We start from the raw sequence: 20,429 nt of genomic DNA on the forward strand, positions 1-20,429 counted from the left end.
AGGTGGACTGTGCCTGTACAGGGGCAAGTGAGTAATCCAAACCTTAATTTCAAAGAAGGTGAATCATCGGGTTCTGCACGAACTAGCTTTGTTGGGTACTGACGAAAGATAGTGCTCTCTTGCCTGCAAGCTACTTTCAGGTCTCCCTTTTCCTTATGCTCTCAGGTGGATACAGTATGAGGTTTTTGGGTAGAAATTTTGGTATATTGCTTTGTAAGGTCAAGAGGGATGAGCGCTGCAATCTTGAAATGTATTTTTTTTCAACTTGGAGAGATGAGTATGTTTGGCGGTGCAGTATATTAAAAAAAGTATTATAAGCAAAGCTATGGTCTGTATAAAAACGCAACACATTTCACAAAAGTAAAAAGTTCACAAATCAAAGTTACATTAAGATTTGGCAGACAAAGAGAAAGGTTGAATCAGGTGAAAATGGTGAGATTTTGGTTTTGTAAATGAAAACATTTTAGGCTAAGAAACCTCCTACCACACTGTTGGACACTCCTGAGACATCCTTCACATCTGGAGGTAGAAACACAAGCAATAAAATAGTAAAACAAGACTTGAATTTTTTTGAAGCCTGAGTTGAGGCTTTTAAAAGCATGTGAGGAAAAACTGATCGCCAAGCAACAGGGTGGTTGGAAAGCAAATCTCTGCCCAATCTTGTTTATGATTCAGATATAAGGAATAAATTTATTAATACAGCATGAGTCACAAGTGCCTTGTCTTCCTAAGACACATGGGCAAGATCGACTTGTGGTGAAGTTGCATCTAAAAAACCAGTATGATTTCCAAGCTCTGTTTTGGTTTTCTGTCACAACAGTCACAATTTAAGAGAACTTGAATGACAAGCAATGAGTTGAAAGCAGTATTCCTAGAATGGTTATCATTGTTGTTGCATTGCACATCCCTTTTTAATAATCTCTGATTTGTTTCACAAATGTTAATGTTCAGGCAGACAGGCTGGCCTTCTTGCATTCCTACTAAATTACTGGACTGTTAAATTATGTTTAATGTTAAATCATGTTAATAATGTTAAATGTTAAATTATGTCTAATGTTTAAAAGTGCTGTTTTACTCTGATCTTTGTAATGTATATTTACTATTAATTTTTTCAGGGTAGAGTTTTGAGTTTGAAATTTTAGTTCATGTTGAAATTACAACAGTAACAGCAGGTGGTATTTTATTTTCTGAGAAATGGCCAAGTTGGCCAAGTGGGTTTTTGTAAGAACAAAGGAGAAGCTATTATTTAGGGAAAAAGAAAGGTGATTGACTGTTTACCCTTTTTAGTCAAATCATACTGAAGAACTGTAAAGAACTTCCATTCAATTTCTGAGAGTTGCTGAGGAATCTGAGCACAGTTGTTCTTTCTTTTAAGACAGTGCCCTAAGCATCAGTTTGCTTATCATTACCACTTTTTAACCACTTGAAATATTTGCACCAATTAAAACAAATTAAGGAGGAAAATTGGGAAACATATATATTGCAGAAATTTCACATGCTGTTGGTTAAGGCTGAGTGATTTAACTGTGTTCTAACTCAAGCAGTATTTGGTCTATATTCTAGTAAGTGGATTGTTTTTTAAAATAGGTACACAAATCTGAAGGGTGAATAATGGAAAGTTTCTACAATTCCTTCTTTATTGATTCCTTTGCTAAAACAAAAAGCTATTTTTAGAAATGTTTTAAATATATGTGTCATTCTGGATTAACAAGCAATAGATACTCTGTTCTGATTAAACCTATTTCATTTATGGTTTTCACTGGTTTTCTGTTTTCCTTCTGTGGAAGATGCTGTTCACTGCTGATACTAAGTTGTAATTTGTACATAATTGCAATTAACATGATTCTTTATAGACTTCAGTTAATGCAGTTGAATGAAGTTGAAGCTAGTAAATATTTTGGAGATTAGTAACGAAACAATAATAGTTTAGGATGATGCCATAAACAACTGCACTGGAACTAGTGCTCTGAACTCACAAAGTCAGTACATTAGGTCATCACTTATCAATATTTCTTCTTCCACAAAGATCTGGTCATTGTACATTCATTAAAGTCATTCCTTGTGTGCCAAATCGGTAAGTCTATTCTAAATGTGGCTAAAACTGCAGCAATTCAACTTAATACCGATTTATTCTGTTTAAATGAATTGACCATGTACTTAAGTGATTACTTTGTAACTGTGGTTTTACAATAATTTTAATAAAACCAGGGAAATGGACTCTTGTAAGCAAATGTAAAACACGATGGAATAGCTTCCTAATGCAGGAAGGAAAAGGTTAGTACAAGATACCAGACTAGTCATCATGTTAACTTGGAGCCACCATGTCACCTCAGATGAAAGTATTTTAAGGAGAAACTTGTTTCTGCATATAAAGTGTGATGATCCTTATGTGTGAATCAAAAGGTAACTCCCTTCATACCACTTTCTTCTCCCGCTTTTGAACAGCCTTACCAAATTCTCTGCGCAGTTCTAGGAGACTAAGAACTAGTAAGTTTTAGCAAGAAACTATGAGGTAATTAGAATCTCTTTCCCAAGTTACAATAAATTAGTCATTGTGTTATCTGGTACCCTTGTAGCCATGAGTTTCATTGTACCGTTCCTTATGCAGCATGTACAACAGGGACAGTTAATCATACAATCTGCTTAGCTTGAAAAAGAAGTGGGGTTTCTTCATTAGCTCCTTCTGTTCTAATGTATACAGTCATTTGAGATGGAAAAAACCCTACTTCAGACGTTATTCATTTGGCAATGTTGCACTTAATTAGACTACAGTATTGATGCTTTAAAATTGTGCCTTGAAAACTCGAGTAGTTCTCTGTAGCTCTTAAGAACAGAGTGATACATTCGCACTGTGATTAATTTACATTTAGTAAATATTTGTGTCTGATCCTTCATAAAGAAATATACTACTATTTATATCTCACCTTTCTGTTTTTCAGAAAGAAAAATATAAATATTTTCCCTGTGGGTAGTATCAGTACTTAATAAATACAGCTTTTGTCCTCATTTCAACCTAACAGTCTAATAATGTATTAATTGTCATAATTTAAGTGTATGAGATTGACTACTTCTCAGTTTTGGATTAATACACAGAAGAGTTACAGTGTTCCCTAGCCACCTTTTCAGTCTTTTTCTATTCTCCGCCTCTCAGACTTCCATTTTACTTCCCATTTGTTCTTTAAATCCTTACTCCAGGCTTACCTTCCCCTCCAACAAAGAAATTAGCAATGGTTATTATGTAGAGTTTGGAATATAAAATCATTTATGTGGTGCCTGTAGAGACCCACTGAAATCAAAATAGGTTTATGAAGTGGGAAGAAGCTGTGGGACTGCTTATTTCAGTATATAAATTTATTCAAATCCATTTGAAACTGGTATTCAATTGTAGGCATAACAACAGAGAGGTATTCAGGGATTTAGGAATTACGTGATGATAGTATGATATTTAATTTTTTGTTTCTTTTACAAGTAGAATAGAATGATTCATAAAGTATGCAATGGGTTTTTCAGCTGAATGCACGCTTATGATTTTATTAATTTATAAAATTTAATTTCTATTTAAACCAATGAATCAAAGTTATGTCTCCAGACTGATGATGATACTTTCAATTTTAGGATATCTTGTATTACGAGCAGCTTAAGTCAAATGTGATTCAGCATGACCTTTTAGTGGACAGCCTGATTTACAAAGTAAGTGATTCAATGAAGAGTGATTCAGTGATTTTATATACTCATCACACCAGTATTCTGGGTTTTTTAAACAAAGAGAATGTTAGATGGATTAGTTTTAATAAGTGTAAGAATAATTAGTGTGGATTTATTATTGTAAACTCTCTCCTTGTGCCTGTGTTGGCTCTTTTGTAAGATACCTGGGTTAAGCTGTTAAGTCATAAAGAAACAGTAACTTCGTTTGAAGGAATAACTGGGTTTGAAAGGAAGAAGGCACTAGGGGCTGAGTGCTTCAATTTCAAAATTCAATTGTAAATATTTTAATCACCGAGTTATTATAGCGTTTTTTAAATTTAAAATGTGTACAGGCTTAACTACAGCTCTTCCATGCTTCAGTGGTGAGACAGTGTCTTCTACCACTGTGTTAGGTTTAGCTTCTATGGGAGTCTGAAGAGGCGTCTTTCATTTTCAAACTACTATCTTTTTTGATTACAGGATGTAAAGCTGACAGCAAGCAATGATGACTACTATTTTGTATTTGAGGATTATTTATATCAGGTATGTAGCTTTTTTCTTCTTAGAAAAGCTAAAAAGTATACTCCTGTGGAATAAGGGTTGCCTTTGTGTTTCATGTGTCAGCAGAGTACAGTGGGACCCTAGGCAGCATCTGTTTGCTGTGTTATATATACTTTTCCTTCTGAATAACAATACTGTATATTAATCTTGTACACTTACACAGATGAAACAGGACAGGCTTCTATAGCTGCTACTCTGAAGGACCCTACACAACATCTTTCCAATGCAGTAAGGCCAAAAAAGTCAGCTATATTCTTCCCCTTTCCTGCTTTGCAATAATAAAATTATTTACAGCTGTGGCATGCAGACAAATTAAGACTTGGGAAGTATATTCAGGGTTCCAGTTGAAAATAAATATCGCTTTACAGTGGCCTACTGCAATAAGCATAAAAGATACTCTATTGACATTTTTAAATTGAAGACAGGGATTCTGAATTAAGATAGAGATACATATGGTTACTGCTTCCATTCCAAAGCTGCTTCTAGCAATAGGGAACCCAGCTAAATTATAAAGAGTTACATTCATTGCTGCCTGTCAAATGCCCTTAAAGAGAAGGACGTTACATTTATGAATTTCCTAATGTCTAGCTGATTGCAGTGTCAACATAAATGTCATGCAGCAAACTTACCATTTCCACAGTGCTTTCAATTTCATTAGTCACATCTGTTAGCTTAGACTTGCTTAATTTTCTGTTTGAGCTATGTGAAACAAAATAATTTCTTCTTGGCTGGTAATATGTAGAACTATTAGCAATTTAACTAAGCAGGAAGCTGTCCTTAATGCTGCTTAGTCCATGCAGGTATAAAAACATGTGTTACTGTTTAAGCATGCTAGTCAACTATGTTTGCATATGAACTAGTATACAGTATAATCTTTGGTTTTAAGACCATCAGAAATTTTTGTTCATCATTCTCAGTATATAGTATAGTTGAATATATTTTATATATATATATATTAACTAAAAGAATGTTTACAAAGTGAAAATCAAACGCGTCTAAAATACCCAGAGTAATTTGAAGGAGAGTCACCAAAACTTTAAAAAGTGATGTGTCTAGTTTTACTGCGAGGCTTTGAGGCAAAGTGTATCTCAGACTTCTAATTATTAGTTGCTTTAATTTTGTTTGGTACTTGGTGGCATTTTTCAGACTCTTTTCTAGAAGAAAGTTATGCATTTTCCTTGATCTCTTCTAGTTTAGTTTGCAAATGCACTCTTGCCAAATTATTTTGTTCTATGGCCCCGGAAAAATTCTGCAGTGTGAGTCACTCTGATATGGAATATTAATTGATTTCCTATAATAACTGGAATTAAATAATGGCTAAATAAAACAGGTAATGAAAATGTTAGTTTAAACCAGATAAATTATCATGACTGATACTGCCTCTGAGGTGTGGCATTTGTCTTTGTGTTACTTAACAGGTAAAACATTGATCAAAACCAGAAAATTTGGGTGTAAAATAATAATGAGAGTATTTGGTTGGATTAATGGCATCTCTTTAGTAGAATGCAGTCCTTTTCAGGAAGAACACTGTGATGTAATTTATTTCCTTTATTATCTTTGCTTTCTTTATGCCAAACTTTACATGTTTCCAATTCTTCCTTATAACTATTGAAATAGAATACAGTTACTTCTGATATAGTAAGTTCTAAGCTTTGGCTTAGTTTGGGGGGGTTTCTCAGTGCATTGAATTCAGTGAGGGGAGTGTTCAGTTATTCAAACTTTTCTGTACCTAAAAAGGGGTTTGTCCTATTGTTTTCTTTTGCATTATCATTTTTCTGAACAAGAAAAATAATACTCAAATTAATAAATTTGTAAATTAATTATTTCAGGCCAGAGGTTCAATGTGAATACTTTAGTCTTACACCCCGCATAATGAATACGTGCGAAGAACCTCACCCAGCAGTTTTTTAGGTATAGTTATAACTTAGGTTTGAGCTGGGGTGTATCTCTTATACAGATGCATAGTCTTAATTTAAAGACTTCCAGATACTGGTACTGGACACTGTGTTCCTAAAAAAGGGGGCCTCAAATTAAGGTTACATTCTTTCCCCTGTGAGAGAACATAATTTATGTCCTTTTTAGATTAGTTTCTTTTTCTTTTGCCTCAGTTAACATACACAGAGAATTAAATTTGCCTGTGTATTGTTATTGTCAGCTATATTTTGGCAGCGATGAAAATGATTGTGTATTGTGCAAAAATAATATTTAGCTTAAACTGAGATAAAAAAACTATTTATTTTTTAAAAGATGTTTGTATCTCAGAAATAGTCTCGAGGTTCAAAAGAGGAAAAAGTCTCAAAATATGGCCTGCTTTCCATAAAAAAAAATTAAAAAGCAATGATGTTCAGCTGTCTTTGTGTTTTGGTTTTGCATGTTTCCTTCTGACAAATGCTGATATCTGGAAGATGTTTGCAATAATTAGTGGAAGGAAAAACTCATTCATTTTTATGCACATTAAATTGCGCACTGAAACACCATCTAAAGCATTTCCAGCGTTTACACCTTGGCTGCAGCTGAAACAAACAAACAAACTCTTAAAACCCGCCAGAGCAGTGAGGGTTTAAGACATGCACAAAAAGCCGGCGGCTTTTGGAAGTCTGCCTTACTTCTGCCCTCTTGTGTACATCCTTGCTAGCGCAGTCTTTCATTGCGTGAAGACGTGGAAACTTTGAAGCACAATACTAATTAGTACTACTTTTTACAACTGCACATAGGATGAGATTGTTCATTGTTAATGTTTTTAGGGATGCTTTCACTGTTTAAGTTCATAACTCAGTTGCCGCCAATACTGAATTTTTAATTTATGTAAACAATAAAAGACACAAATATTTTACAAAATACAGTGTGCATTTCTGAGTTTAGGGATCTGATATGAACATTATCCTGCGTTCTTCTGGAAAGAACTGAATATCATGCAAGCATTCTGTAAAGCTCCTGGGAATGAAAGTGAACGTAAGGATCAGCCTCCTGGAACTGTACACATGTGGAAATGTAAATGTTTCATTTGCTTATTCCCTTACTAGGACTTCTTCAGGTCATAGTAACTGAATAGAAAAATAACCTAATGGACATCAAAGCAGCCAGTTGCACGCACAGTCACTAATGATGTGACAGAAGGGGATAAGCCCATGCTGAGAGGCAAAGAGGAGGGTAGGAGAACAGGGATGTTTTACTGACAACAAATGAATGTGAAGGTAGAAGCATAGCAAGTTCAAAGCAACCCTGGAAAGTTGAACAGGAAAGTAAATTAAGTTGGTCAAGACCTTTCAACCATATTAGCTGTCTTCCATAGCATCTAATAGGTGCTAATTAAGGCAGGTCCTTAAAACTGTTGTCAGTGCTTTGTTGGTCCTGTGAGTCAGCTGTTTTTTATATGCTATCTTTTCTGCAGGTATTACTCTGTTTTTCCCGAGATACCTCTGTATTGGAGCACTTCACTTACAGTAGTGCAACCCCACCCAAATCATATATTCGAGGTAAAAGGAACTGTTTTTTAAAATTGTAAAATTCTTTGTTGACTGTTGAGAAGTAATACAGTATCTAAATTTCCTTGATGTTCATTTTACTTCGAAGACTAGACTTAAAATAACCTTAGTAGCAACATTGACCTCTGCAACTTCAATCAATTTAGCAACAGGAGTGGTAGTAAGATGTTATCTTCTCAGAGCAGTGAGTTTTGCAGATATTTGTGGACAGGAGCAGAACATGTTGCTGAAGAACTGTGGGCTACTGATTTTTTTTTTATTATTTTTTTTTTTCCCAAAGCATGGCATTTTCCAGGGTATTAGCTTACTTTTGGGTGTTCTTTGCTTAAGTTTCCATGTGAGTCTTAACAGTCCTAAATTTATAGGTTCAGTCCACTTGCCTTCTCTGCCAACTCCTAATGCCATACCTCTGGGCTGTTCTTTGCTTGCTTCTTAGATCTTCACCAGTCTTGGCTGTATGCGGAGGTTCCTAATTTTGTCTTCCTCCTTGAATCATTCAGCCACCCAATCACTTTGTTTTCCATGGACCTTTACCTTCTGCATTACCATTTTCTTCCTCGGTCCCTCGTGCCAGTGTATTTAGCCAAATGTGATCCTGTACCACGTATTTCTTTTGCACAGGACTTCTGCTGACAGTTTTCCTCTGGCTGCTGCTTATGTCACTAGAGGGGATGTTTGCTTTCTAATTTTTCTTCTCCCTCCCTTACTGCTTTGTAGGTCTTTACTCCCCCTGTAACTGAATTAGGGAGTTTTCTTTACCTATTTCTTGAAACAAAGGTCTCACCTGAGAGCAGAACAGCAGTGGGATCCCAGGTCTCCCCTCAAGCACAGAGCCGTGGCAGCCCAGAAACACAGCTATGTGGAACATCCTACTTATTCCTAGACAAATCTGGGGAATGAAGTTGCTGAAATCTAAATCTCTGCTGAACCTGTGCAGCGTAAATCCGAAAGGCTTGTAGGTCCTATTTTTGGCTAATTTTCCAAGAGATGTGCTTTATGCTAAAAATACTTTCCTTCCAGATTACAAGTCCCTGCTGCGCAGCAAGCAAACTATTGAAAGGAAAAGTAAAAGTAACTTCTTAGTCTAATAACTGATTTCTGTAATTGGAAAATGCTGGATTTCATTTTAATGGTGTAGTCAGGCACGAGCTTTGCAGGTTAAATTGTAATTTAATCCAGTCAATTCGTGCTACATGAAAATATCTTAGGTCCAGATTTAATTGAACCTGACAAAAGTTCCCTGTGCTAAGTTATTCTGTAACAAAATACACAGAGATCATAAATATCTCTGAGTATTCTGTAAATTTTCATTTAAGCAATTACATTTCCTAGTTGAATTTTCTTATTGTAAAATAATTAAAACTTTTAATTAGTGGTAATTATGCTTAAAACATTTCTAAATAAATTGTTAAGTTTTTAATAGTGGATTTTAAATTATTAGGTTCTGTAGTCAAAAATGTGGTTAACTAATTTATCATCTGAATTTGTAAGGAAGGGAGAGTTATGTGTTCAGTCTATACTGTCTTGACTTAATTTTTTTTTGTATCCAACAAATTACTTTTTTTGGGGTGTTTTTTATTTGTTTCTGGTTTTTGTTGTTATAGCAAAGCTATGCCATCCATCTTCCTCTCTCTTGCAGGCTTAATGAAGCCTCGAGTATTTTTTTATCCATTCTTAGGTGTTTTTTAATGCCTTTCCTGTCCATAGGTCAGTCTGCCACAGCATGGCAGAGTTATCCACTTCAATTTATCCCCTCACAGAGCCTCACCATCTTCAGGGTCTGCAGGAAACACCTTTAGAACTCCTAAAAATCAGCCCAATAAAATCTCTATGGGATAGCAGTGCTGAAATCTTCCTCCTCATTTTTGCAGTTTTTCATCCTCCCCTATTGGAACTGCATTTTAGTTTTATATCTGACACCACACCTGTCCTGTTGCACTGCTTGCTTGTTTTAGACAATACCAAATGGTTGGTAATGGAACAAGTTATGATTTTTATAACTGCAACTTAGAATCTACCTTTTTCATTTAAATCTTTACACCTCCTAACAGTTGAATCACATTTAATTGTGGTCTGATGATTCACAGGAAAACTTGGAATGGAAGAATATGCTGTTTTCTATCCTCCAAATGGTAAGAATTATGCTGTTGCCTCCTCTAGTGGTAGATTGGAAAGATACAGGTTTTTTTTTTCTCAAATACATTACTTATTTTTCTATTACAAATAATGTTTTGCTTATACTCTGCAAAATTCTTTAATTAAAAGGAGTAAGCTGGACTGGAGCTACTGCAAAACTACATTCAGCCTGGTGTTAGTAGTCACATACGGAGTTTGTCTATGTGTGTGGGAAGGAGAAAGAAAACAACTTCTGGTGCAGCAGCTTGTATCCCAGTCTTGTATCACCACTTAGAGGATCTGAATGATACGTGCTGAAAGTGCCTGACCCCCAGCTTTTCATCATTAACAAAAAACACCTTAAAGTCTTTTCCATTCAAAAGTTTTGTTCATTTTAAAAATCCAGACATAATGAACCTGTTTAAGTTAATACCATTGCTGTTGTAGTTAAACTACTTCAGTAGTTAAAATTAATTTTTTCAGCTCGTATTTTGACCATTTCAGTCCCTATTAAATTCTTTCTGTTTTTTGTGCTGGATTTATATTTTAAGTTCAAGCTCTTTGCTTTCAAGGCCTTACGTCACTGATCTTAAATCTGTGTCTCTGGCCTTGTCTTTTATGTCATCTGTATTCCAGTGGTGTCAGTTGGAGCACATATGCTTGTTACCCTTTCTTTCAATTTTGTCTCTGATTCTTTGCAGCTTTGTAGCAGCAAAGCATTGTCCTTATGACCTTCTGCCAAAGCAACTCCCTCTTACTGGTCCTGTATGAAAATTAATGAATGGGAGCTAAGATCAGCTGGAAGGGAGGAGAGAACTGTCAGGGTACAACTGCCAAGTCCTCTAAATGTTTTATCTGAGTACTACATGAATTACTAGAGGTCTTGGCTTTCTTTTTTCTTGCTCCCTCCTTGTCAGTGCATGACATTTACGGGTTGTCATTTATCAGAAATTAGGTTCTGATTTCAGCAAAGCCCATGAATAATAAGTTCACAGAAACGGAGCTTTACTTGTCTTTCTAGGAATTATAGCATGTGTTTCAGCACATAGTTCTTTGTACTGAAGTAAGAGATGTAATTCCTGTACTTAAATATTTGCAAGATTGAGGTCTAAGACTGTAGGTGATATGACAGAGAAATACTTTATTCCTACAGTGGGTAGAATATCATTTAGAAATATGGGGGAGAATACATTTTTTTTTTTGCATGGATAAAAGGAAATACAAAAGATCAAAAAGATAAATATTTTTGTTTTGTAGGCGTAATTCCTTTTCATGGCTTTTCTATGTATGGTAAGTGTGATGACTGTCATAAACTCATAAAACCTCAGGATTGCTTTATCATACTGTAGTTTAAAGCTCTAGGTACTTTTCTCCATCTTTAACTTGTATGTAGTCTGTTTCTTTGTGTATGAAGACTGTTGTCTATAATTTTTAAAATTCCAAGCTGTTTCTATTTGCTTGTATTACAGCTCACTGTTGTGTGGGAGTTCCTTCTCTGACAGCTAAAAACAGAGATATGCATCTTAATGTATGTCAATAGAAGGATAAAGTTTGTTGACAGAGTGCTCTTGTGTTTCACTTCTGGGTGGACCAAGTTACCTGTGAAAAGAGTTTGGAAAAACACAAATTATATGAAAGGCCAGTTGCTGTATCTCTTTGCTTAGAATGGGTGTTAAAGGAGCAAAGCTCAAATGTCAATGAGATTTCTAGGAAAAGAGCAGAAAAATCTCCTTGGGTCTCAGACTTAACAAGGCAGGGAGTGCTGAGATGCTCCAACTATGTGAGACTGTCACAGCTTTTCAGGTTTTTTTTCTTTTATAAATAAAAGGCGTTTGTGGCACCACAGGGCAAGCAGATTTTAAGGTTATACTTTAAATGCTATGTTTATATATATATATGCAAAATTTAATGATCACACGGTCATTCAAATCAGGCCGTTTACAGATGAAATGCAGATTTGAACTGGAGTGGGAATCTTTAAGAAATGAACAGCTTAGTTACAAACTCTTCCTTAGGTACTCCCTAGCAGACTTTCACTTTTTCTGTGTGAAACAGCTTTTCAAAATGTTTGTATTTGATTCTGCCCTTGAGAATGGTGTCTCTCAATCTGGGTGTGAGCTTCTCTGCCTCCCTCCTGTCCTCTCCCTTTGCAAGGGCTCAGAATACGCTGGTTGTGAGAAGGAGGGAGGCTGAAGAGCAAAGCAGCACACAGTAGTGGAACTCCAGGCTGTGGGTGCACTGCCTGGGACCAAGCAGAGCATCCTGTGCATTCCACTCTGTGCTGCTGGGGCCTTATGTAAATCCTATACACTTTGCATGTTTGCATGCATGCACTAGTACGGTGCCAACTGCCAGGTTCTGTTATCCTCCTGGCCTTTATGTACATATGCACGCTGCTGACTCTTCCACCTCCATCCTCCATCATTAAAACCATACACACTGGTAACACCCTCTGCTTTTCTTACCCTTATGTAAGTTTACCTTTCTGTAAACATCTCGCCCTACCTTAGCACCTCACCTCTCACACACAAATGCCACTATTTTCTATTAAGTCACCTCTAAGATACGTACAAACATACATACATATTTATATATGTAAATTAATTCACACGTGCATACTCTCATATATATATATATATAAAGTGTACATAGATCTGTGTGCATATGTAGACATATGTATGCAGACGATGTATTCCTATCCCTGGCTTTCTGTAAATAAAACTGGAAGGGAAGTTGAATATAAAGATAGAGACTCTGAGTGTGTTAAAATGTAAGCTGTCACCTATATTGAATGTGACTGTAAAACGAAGCCATGGATGTGATGAGTGGACAGATAAAAAGGCTGTTAACACAAATGTATATAGAACAACTGGCTGTGAAACATGCCTTGAATGAATGGAGTAGCAATCAGATTGTGCAGCATTTCCATACAACAGATTTATCTGTATGCTAGGCTTCTACAAAAAGGGTGCAAAGAAAGTTAAGAGAATTGCTGCTTTACAAATGTGGCTGACTGTTATTTTGAATCAGGTATACAGCAAGACTTCTGAACAGTAAACTACCACATGTCCATGGTTTTCAGATCTATAAGAAACAAACAGGTCTCTCTATTCATCTGTCATGCTTATTGTGATGTTATTGTGGCAACTAACAGCTATGTTTTTTTAATATCTTCTCATTTTCACAACACCCATCTTCAAGCAGTAAACTTATTCTAGTCTTAGAAATGGGGAACCAATTCAGAAATGGTCACTTGACCGAGACACATTGGAAGTTCTAGACACCTCAATCAAAAACTTGCCCTGTTCAAAATACTGTTGCTCTACACACCAGAGAAGCTATCCTTAATGTGTGTGTGTTATGCTTTGGAAGCCAGCATTGTAGTAAGCAGGTTCTAATTAGTTTAGATTCTTGAAATATGTAGAAATATTACTTGTACTGTATTCCCTTTCTTCTTACATAAAATCATAGACTCTATTATGAAATACTTCCTTCTAAATAACAGGTTTGATATTGTTTTTGTAAATTGTACTACTATAAATACTTGTTATTTCCTCATACTTCATGCACTTAATCATTGAATTCTTATAGCAGTTTACAGTGTTGAGTCAATTATAATTCTTTTATCCTTTCAGTTGCTCCACTTTGTTTTCTGTACCATGAACCTTCCAAATTGTATCAGATATTTCGTGAGATGTATGTGCGTTTTTTCTTCAGACTCCATTCCATCTCTTCACATCCCTCTGTAAGTTCATTAGGAATTAAAACCCACTCACTCGATATTCTGTTTGCTACGGAGCAATAATACACAGTGGCATGATTTTTCTATGTGATTTAATATAACCTTTTAAATAAAGTATTTCAGGCAAGCTTGGAAAAATTATTAGGTAACTCCAGCTTAGGTAATTTTGTTTTCTACATCAATGTTAGTCTTCACTATAGAATATAATGTCCTTTAAAATAAATCGATTCTCATTTTATGAGGGCATGGGTTGGTTTTTGAGAGCCAAGTCTTTTATGTAATAGATTCTCACTTCAAGAAGTCACATACATGCACACTCAGTTTCATTTTATTTAATGCCATGTAAGTGCACACATTAAAGTATTTTTCTGGGATGTTTCAGAAACACCAAGTTAAAGTCTGTTTCTTTTAACGTAAGTAACTTTGTGTGCTGCTTAGCCCTATTTTAATAATTTGGCTCAGTTTATGACCAGAATGAGCTGTCTCAAATGTAAGACAGTTGTAGAAAATGGTTTATCCTCTTCTTTTTGAAGAATAAAAGATAGCAACATTTTTTTTTCTCCTTCATAAAGTGTTGACTATTTATATTACTTTTTGACAACTTTTCCTGGTTAAAAGAAAATCATCCCCTTGATACACTGTTTCAAAACTGTGCATTGTGCTTTCAGTCATTAATAGCAGGGAAATGGGTCAGGAGTCTACTAATTTTCATGGTAATTCTTAACAGCAACTTTAGAAGTGTTTATATGTAACATTTTTTGTAGTTCTCCCCATTGCTGTTTTTTCTTTTAGTTACCAGAGAGATGCTATTTCTCACATCCTCTGTTTTTTAGTGCAACTGAGGTCTATTTCGTTAGAGTGGAAATACTTCAAGTAGGTCATATTATAATAACCCACTAAGTACTTAGACCCTGACATACAAATACCATAAGTAACTTAGAGCTGAAAGGGACTATCACTACATATTCTGTTGCTAATGCATACAAAGAAGTCTAGGAGCAAGGCTTTACTGACTGAAAGCATTAGAGCTGCTTGTGCCCTGCTTCCCTGAGCTGTATATCATAAATGGTGATTTACTGCGTGAATTAAAAATTCATGCATACTTACACACTAATACTGTTTTCTTAGATTTGACAGGCTGAATGTTAGTATTCAGGATGTGATCTTGTTTCATTAGGGCATTGTATCATTGTGTTTGCTGTTTGAGACTCTTCTACAAACCCATCTGCCCCAGCTCTTTTATCACCTGCGAGAAATTGGGGCTCAGCCGTAAGTACTTCTGTCAGACGTGCTCCGAAAGAGCTGTTCTGTAGTATTTTAATTTAAAAGCTATGGGAAATGATTCCAAAGTGCAAACATCAGTGTGCCATTTTTCCTTGAAAGTCAGCTGGAATCCTCTGCCTAACCTGTGCGTTTGCGCTTTATGCGCTGCTTCTGTATGCTCTATGAAAAAGGGAATTGCTCTGTGAGAAACACCGTGTTACTCAGCTGTTTCAGTTATTCATGTCACATTTGATGGTACAAAGTGATTTATTTCCTCAGGGACAGAAGATGCAGTGATACGTTCATTATAGAGGAAGCTACTGGAAGGGGACAGACCAAGGGGCTGTCATTCCCTACTGTACTCATGGCACCAAGTGCAATAGAACCTGAGAATCCTCTTGTTAGAGTTGGTGTCCATCACGGCAGCGTAACAGCAGAAAGGATGAAATATTGGGGGTGATAATAGCTGAGGATCTCTCTAATGTGATTGTTTGGTCAGAATACTTTAAAGATATTAGTACTTTGTCAAATGAGATACTAAATAGTTCTCTGATGGCTGTTGCAAAGGAAAATACTGATTATAAATGCAGCAAGACCAAATGGCTATTCTTCCTGGAAGAGAAAAGCAGAATAATATTGAAATATTTTCAATTTATAGAAGATCTGTCTGATGATAATAAGAGGCAGAAATACAACAACTGTTTTTTATCTCTTGTTCACAGGCTACGAATTTCATTTAAATGGATGGTACGAGCTTTTTCTGGTTATTTAGCTACAGACCAGCTCTTGCTTCTGTGGGACAGAATCCTGGGATACAACTCTCTAGAAATCCTTGCTGGTAATAGAATTTTTTTTACAAAATGTCTGAAGTCCAGGTGGATGTAAGGCAAATATGAGTTAGCTTCAATGTATTTTGTGACAAGGAGAAAACAGTTGCTCTTTGAATACTGAAGTAGATTACATACATGTCACTGAAAGCTAGGATTGCATAAATACTGCATCTCTTAACAAAAATATGTGAGGTAATTTTTCTTTGTGGTAGCACTCCAAAAATACTAACTGCTCTCTGAACAGAACATAGGATGTTCTCCAAGCTTCGGTGGTAACAATAACTGAATTAATCACATTTCACAAAATACAAGATTTATGTTACTCATTTATGGCTTCTTCAGTACTTTACAACTGAGTTCCCCTGATTTTGCTCAATTTCTTCTTTCAAAGTCCCATCTTTTAAGAGACTTCAAAAGTTTTCTACTTACTTTTCATAAAGGAAATAATGTCTCAAGATTTATGCAAGGTTTAAGATGGGGATTCTAAAGAAGATGCGTATCTTTAGTTGGGTCAGTTTTTAAATACAAAGTAAGTAAAGAGACAAGGGTTTGATTCCATTTGTACATACAAAACAGCTATGTAGAGATATGTAAGTACAAAAGAAAATTACTTTTTTAATGTTACATAACTTAAATAGAAATACATCAGTTGCGAATGTAAAATTATTGGCTTAGAAATTAAGTAATTGTAAAATCATCCTGTCCCTTCTAATTAAAAGTTACTTATCTTAATGTCAAGCATTTTCACTGAGAGCTTTCGGAAAGAATGTTGTGTTTTTCCTATCTGTTTTAGGAAAATAACTCAAACACATAAAAGTATGTTATTCTTCAGAATCGAAATAATGGAGTGAGAGCTGGTATCTTGCATCCAAATGAATTCTAACCACTAATTAACAGGTCAGCAACTTAAATATTGGGCATTTTCTTTCAGTCCTGGCAGCTGCTGTGTTTGCTTTCCGAGCAGTCAATCTGATGGAGGTGACATCACTGGCTGCGGCTGAAGTAAGTATAAGTTTCAGTCAGAGGAGATTGAAATAGTTTCTGATGTTTTGCCAACAAGAGTAACTTAAGCTTCACATGGCACGTGGTACATAGTGCAAATCTCTCTGCCCGAATTCTTACCTTAGAAAAAAACTAAGGAAACTGTGAACACGCAGTACATCAAACTGCCTTTCTGGAGTAAAAGGAAGTAAGAGTCTATTTGCCACAAAAGCGCAGTGTTGTCAAATTATCTTCTACAATGAGATGTTTTTTATTTGAGGTTTAATATCCCATAAAGACAGATTAGATATTGTTTTTAAAACCTTGTGGAGATTTATGCGGCTTGTTCTTAGTACATTTTAATATAGTTGCTTCTGTGCTTTTTGGTATTAAAAAGATTTCACAAGATTACTTTTGTCAATGCTAAACCTGAAATTTCATTGAGTACTGTCATATGAAATGAAGAAAATTAAGTCATTAAGATAAAGATTATTATTGTTTCTCTCTAGTAATCTGCTAAAACATACTTTTTCCAAGCATCTGGTGATGTATATTTTCAAACTTTGAAAGCTGGTGATGACTTTTACTCTTTAAACATACTATCATGAGAAGACATTGACTATTTGAGTCATTACATTGGACTTACTTCACAAGTACTAGCCAAGCCACAGGATAAGGATTCTTAATTCCCAATTATTTTTAGAAGCAAGTTGAAATGCTAGACCCCTTATTCACCCATGATGCCATGTATATTTGAAGTAAGGCTAAAGGCTAAAATAAAGTTACTTGGGTTATATACATAAAAACATATGCTTTTTCTTTGAAATGCTAGAATGAAAAATAATACAATAAAACAGTATCATGAAACAGCAGTATTTCTAGCCAGGCCTGAATCTAATTCTTGTTAGTACTGTAGTCAGTATTTGAATCTTTCTGACTTCTTGACTTGCTTTAAAGAAATTTGATTCAAATGTCAAGTTTAACAAGCCTTTTTGGTTTTTATGCTAGGCTGTACTTGCTGACCTTTCAACCCTCAAAGTTATGCCTCTTCTTCAAATCTTCTTGTTTGCTACTGTCACTTGATCTGCTTCAACAATACTGGTACCGCAACTCCAGTCTTTCTTAGAAGCTAGTCATCAACTATGCAATGTCTGCATAAAACCAAAATTCAACTGTATGTATAATATTAATTTAGAAACCACAACCTTAAAATTTTCTAACTGAAGACAGTAATTTTGCACACGAACCTGTGCAGTGCATGCTACTGAATTTCAGCGTAACATCAGCGGTTTCTGCTTGTACATTGAGAATGACCACCTGTGCAAATAAACAAAATGATGAATCGGTGTCTAAGATGCATGTTATCATAAATAAAGTGTAATTCCCAATCTGAGTTTTGTGATGTCAATGTTGGAGTTACAAAAGCTCACTTAAGATGAAAATACTTTTTCAAGCTCACAGCTTAAGAGGGTATCAGTTCAAATACTGTCAATTGAGAAAATAAAGATACTTGCATGAATTTTTTTCTCATTTTCTGAGAAAACAGAACTGGTGTATGATCCTATCTTCACATGGCATTTTCTCCATGTTCCTTCTCATGTTAGCTACTTCCGCTTATTCTTTTCATATGCAGAGATGCAGTCACGCATTCCCCATCATCTTCAGTTAGGTACACGGCTAATCTCAGCCGTCTTCTAAACTCTATCCAGAGTCCCATCAAAGGCCCCGTGTTGTAAAATATGTCCCCCTGCAGAGAAGGCCTGAGCATAGCTTCCTTCAGAACTTGTTGGAGCCAGTCAGTGCTTGAGCTGAACTATTCCCCTGAGAACGATGCCAAGAGTTCTTTTGCTCTGCCCCACACCCTCTTCGGGGGAGCAGTGTTACGCCTTTGCCAGTTTTCCAGCCTCTGATTCAACAGCTCAGGCTTCAGTTCAGAATCCAAACTCATATCGGTGTGTGATGGATTGTCCCTGCACTGTCAGGCTGTTTCGTTGGCTGTTGGCGATCATACTTTTGTGTTAGGTCTTCCAGCTTTTTCCACTGATTTAAAACAAAGTTGGAATCAATAACCTGATTTGATAAAGCATACCTGAAAAAGAACCTAAGTCAAAAGAACACATGATGGGTTATGTAGCCACTGCATTTGCTCTACGACTTTTATCTTTGTCTGATTTACATAGATGGGGTTGTCATAATTTGTCATACATACGGAATGTATGACAGTGAAACATGAATCCTTCATAGTTTGCTGAAAAGTTGTCTGAGAAGTGATCCAAGCTGTAGTCTAGTTACGAGCTTTCTGCCTGTGATTCTTCTTGTCTGTCAGGATAACGTAGTAAGACACTTACTGCACTTTACCGGTAAATTTATAAAGGCAATTTTAAGAAAGGTAAAGTTGTGGATTCGGTATGATCACTTTTTATGTAAAGAACCAAACTTCTTAACACATAATGACGTACTGAATGAGAGTATTTGAGGGAATCCTTCTTTCCCATAATATTTGCAAGAAATTATTTCAACTACTTAACTAGAGGCTTCTCTATGGCATTTAGTTTTTCAAAACTGGATATGTGATGGCTTTTATCTGTACAGCAAGTATTACCATGTTCTGTATATGAGGTATGAAGTCATAGAAAGATTAAGTGATTTGCTAAAGATTAGAGTAAATTCCTAAAAGAGGTGAGCAGTATCTCCTCTCTGGAGTTCCTGTTCATACTTTAGGATGCTCTGTTTGTGTATTAGCTACAAGACCTTGTTTCATTTCCAGAACAGCACATAAGGCACAGGATTTGTGCCTTTTAAAAATGCAGGATTTTGCAGGTTCTAAAATCCATGAGATTGGGTAGCAATTTACAAATTATAATGTTACAATGCAATCACAAGGACTCTGACTCAGTAAGGTCATTACAAGGTTAACATGTTGGGGTTTTTTCAGGACTTAAAAGTACTTAGTAAATAGCAAGGGAGATTCCCTGGAGGCCTGCTGATTCTCTTAATTCCCTTTGCCCTGTGCAAGCACACGGTGCAGAATCTGAATGTTACCCTAACCCATTCCATACTGGGATTTTTGAGCAGTACTTTTTTCTCTTGATAGTTTTGAAAATGCTGTAAGTAGGCAGAGATGGAGAGTGTTGGGTTCTCATTTGAACAAGCAGTTGTGTGACTAACAGAATACTGTTAGTCTGTTTTCCTCTGATTTAGCAGCTTCTTACTCATCCTAAGGATCCTGCTTCTGTCTTATGTCCCCTCTGTCCCCTGGAGTAGTAAAACTCCTCTTCCTGTCTTCCACCTGCATTTCTCCTGATGGCTGGATGGGAACCTTAATGCTTTGAACCTAGTGTAGGTCAACACTCAGCTTTGGCTAGACCACTTGAGCTGCCTGCCTAAGATGAAACTAAAAATGAACCAAATTCTCTCCTTGGAATTCAATTATATTGTTAGATACATTTTTTTATGTCTTCTTTTAAAATTATTTTTTAAATTTGCTTTTTACTGAAGAGGTTTGTTTTCCATGTTCCACCCAGTTTCTCATTTTAGTTCCAAAGAATACCACATTGCAGATACTGGCTGATACTTATACTTTTAATCTCCCTTGCTTAAATAATGCTAATTTTAAGTATTTTTTTCAATATTAAAATGACTATTACTATCTTACAGCTATATATTTGTATACAGAGGCAGTATCAACTATTTGTCTTTGACTTTACAGACCAGTTCAAGGCTGTTGATGACTGTAAAGCTATTGTTTGACTTCCAAATTCCTAAACT

The 20,429-nt window shown here is 35.8% G+C and overlaps 1 protein-coding gene across 2 annotated transcripts in view; it reads left to right on the forward strand.

The window, feature by feature from the left end:
- The window catches only part of TBC1D19 (TBC1 domain family member 19), a gene marked incomplete at its 5' end in the record, with an annotated part of 50,819 nt that extends 32,776 nt beyond the window's left edge, over window positions 1-18,043 (forward strand). For both annotated transcript variants that reach the window (XM_084266819.1, XM_084266820.1), the window contains 10 exons: window positions 3,616-3,690; window positions 4,165-4,227; window positions 7,637-7,721; window positions 9,818-9,862; window positions 11,103-11,135; window positions 13,481-13,590; window positions 14,765-14,856; window positions 15,573-15,688; window positions 16,612-16,682; window positions 17,670-18,043. In XM_084266819.1, the coding sequence (XP_084122945.1) occupies window positions 3,616-3,690; window positions 4,165-4,227; window positions 7,637-7,721; window positions 9,818-9,862; window positions 11,103-11,135; window positions 13,481-13,590; window positions 14,765-14,856; window positions 15,573-15,688; window positions 16,612-16,682; window positions 17,670-17,744 (765 nt within the window). In that variant the 3' untranslated portion in view covers window positions 17,745-18,043. The remainder of the gene's footprint in view (window positions 1-3,615; window positions 3,691-4,164; window positions 4,228-7,636; window positions 7,722-9,817; window positions 9,863-11,102; window positions 11,136-13,480; window positions 13,591-14,764; window positions 14,857-15,572; window positions 15,689-16,611; window positions 16,683-17,669) is intronic.
- Between the last annotated feature and the right edge of the window lie 2,386 nt (window positions 18,044-20,429).

Source organism: Gallinula chloropus (assembly GCF_964237585.1).
Source record: "Gallinula chloropus genome assembly, chromosome: 7".
Taxonomy (NCBI): domain Eukaryota; kingdom Metazoa; phylum Chordata; class Aves; order Gruiformes; family Rallidae; genus Gallinula; species Gallinula chloropus.